Raw genomic sequence first — 1,499 nt, 5'->3', positions numbered from 1 at the left:
ACTTTCTTTAATATCTTGACTTCAGTTGGCTAGTATGTTTCAGGAGAAGATATTCAGGAAAACATGAACATTTCCATCATTAATTTCCATGTGGTTCTTTAATAGCAAAAATTAATCTCTTAATACAAAAATACATTATGACCTTCTTCAGTTTCATTGCTAATGAGGCACACTTAAGTCCTGGAGTGGGAAAGCAGCATTTAAAGAAAAACTGTTACACTCTTAGATTTGTGTGATTTGTGGTGGTTTAATAGAGATGCTGTGTGTGCCTGAAAGAGGGTGGCTTCTTCAAACAGGAAGACTCCATTTGGAAGGAGCAGTTTGAAGGGCAAGTTTAGGAGTGAATGTGCATCCTGCATGAGAGTAAAGCTGAAGTGGTTTATAAGTCAGCAACTTGGGGTAGGAAGAAATTATTTTTGTATGCTTTTCCAGCAATAAATACATGTTAAGTAGTTTATGCTAGTATCACACTTTGATTCTGCATATTTTAATCTGGCAAAAATAAGACCACCAGTTCATGCTACAGAGGGAGAAAAACGGCTTTCTGTCATTTTTTTAAAAATCAATTTAATAATTTACCATATAATTAGAGCCTATTGAATGATTCAGCTATTCACTTTCATAAGCAACAAGATGTGAGAAGTTCACATATCAGAAGTACCTGATATGTATAAGAAATTACTGATGGCAATTGAGTAGTAGAGGTTTGGTAAGTTCTATGAGTTGGATACCATGGCTCTGAAAATTAATAGAGAAAAGGAATGCATTAATTTTACTTTGAATTAAACAGTAGGGTTTTTATTCAAAACTTTTAATTGAAACCATCTGTTTCTAAAACATGAGCTTTAAGATAAGTTTTTGAATTTGAGCTAGAAATTACTGGGAGAGATTCTATGGCTTATCTCAAGTAGGAATGAAGGCTAAATGAACAATGGTTTTCTGTGATTTAAAAATAATTAAGTTTTTTTAATGCAGTAATCAAGTGGGCAGTATTTTGTGTTTAAGGCAGTATTGTTTCATCTGATGGGATAACGTGCAGGCATGAATCTCATGAACATGTGTAAGGTACTAGCCTTTATGTCTAGTTGGTGGTGCTCAATTGTTTCTGTAAGGGTGCTTTTAAAAAAGTATGTTTTTAAGTTAGTAAAAAAAGTAAAATCTTACTGTCTCCAAACACAGATAGAGTTACAGGTGGCTTTACATGGTGAGTGTGGCAGGTCAGCCACTTTACAGGAACATAAGTCACATTTGTGATAAGTATGTTGTTTTCCAAATAAATATAAAATGCTTATTCAGTAAATAGAGCAGATGAATTCCATGACTTTTTAATTGTTCAAGTGGATTGTAGAAGCAAATATATTATTTAAATGCTTTGTTTCAGGTATTAAGCCTTAAAAGAGGTCCTTGTTTTCAAGAAGTACAATGGACTACATGAAAAATGTTGGTAACAACTCTTGCAATGATGGACTTCTACTTAGAATGGGCCTCAATGATAACAA

The 1,499-nt window shown here is 33.4% G+C and overlaps 1 protein-coding gene across 1 annotated transcript in view; it reads left to right on the top strand.

The window, feature by feature from the left end:
• Nucleotides 1-1,422: 1,422 nt before the first annotated feature.
• The window catches only part of POLK (polymerase (DNA directed) kappa), an 18,461-nt gene continuing 18,384 nt past the window's right edge, over nucleotides 1,423-1,499 (top strand). The window contains exon 1 of the mRNA XM_010184205.1: nucleotides 1,423-1,499. Coding sequence (XP_010182507.1) covers nucleotides 1,423-1,499 — 77 coding nt within the window.

This window comes from Mesitornis unicolor, unplaced genomic scaffold (genome assembly GCF_000695765.1).
Source record: "Mesitornis unicolor isolate BGI_N332 unplaced genomic scaffold, ASM69576v1 scaffold16055, whole genome shotgun sequence".
Lineage (NCBI taxonomy): Eukaryota > Metazoa > Chordata > Aves > Mesitornithiformes > Mesitornithidae > Mesitornis > Mesitornis unicolor.
Note: the sequence above shows the minus strand (reverse complement) of the source record. Positions and strands in the feature narration are given on the sequence as shown.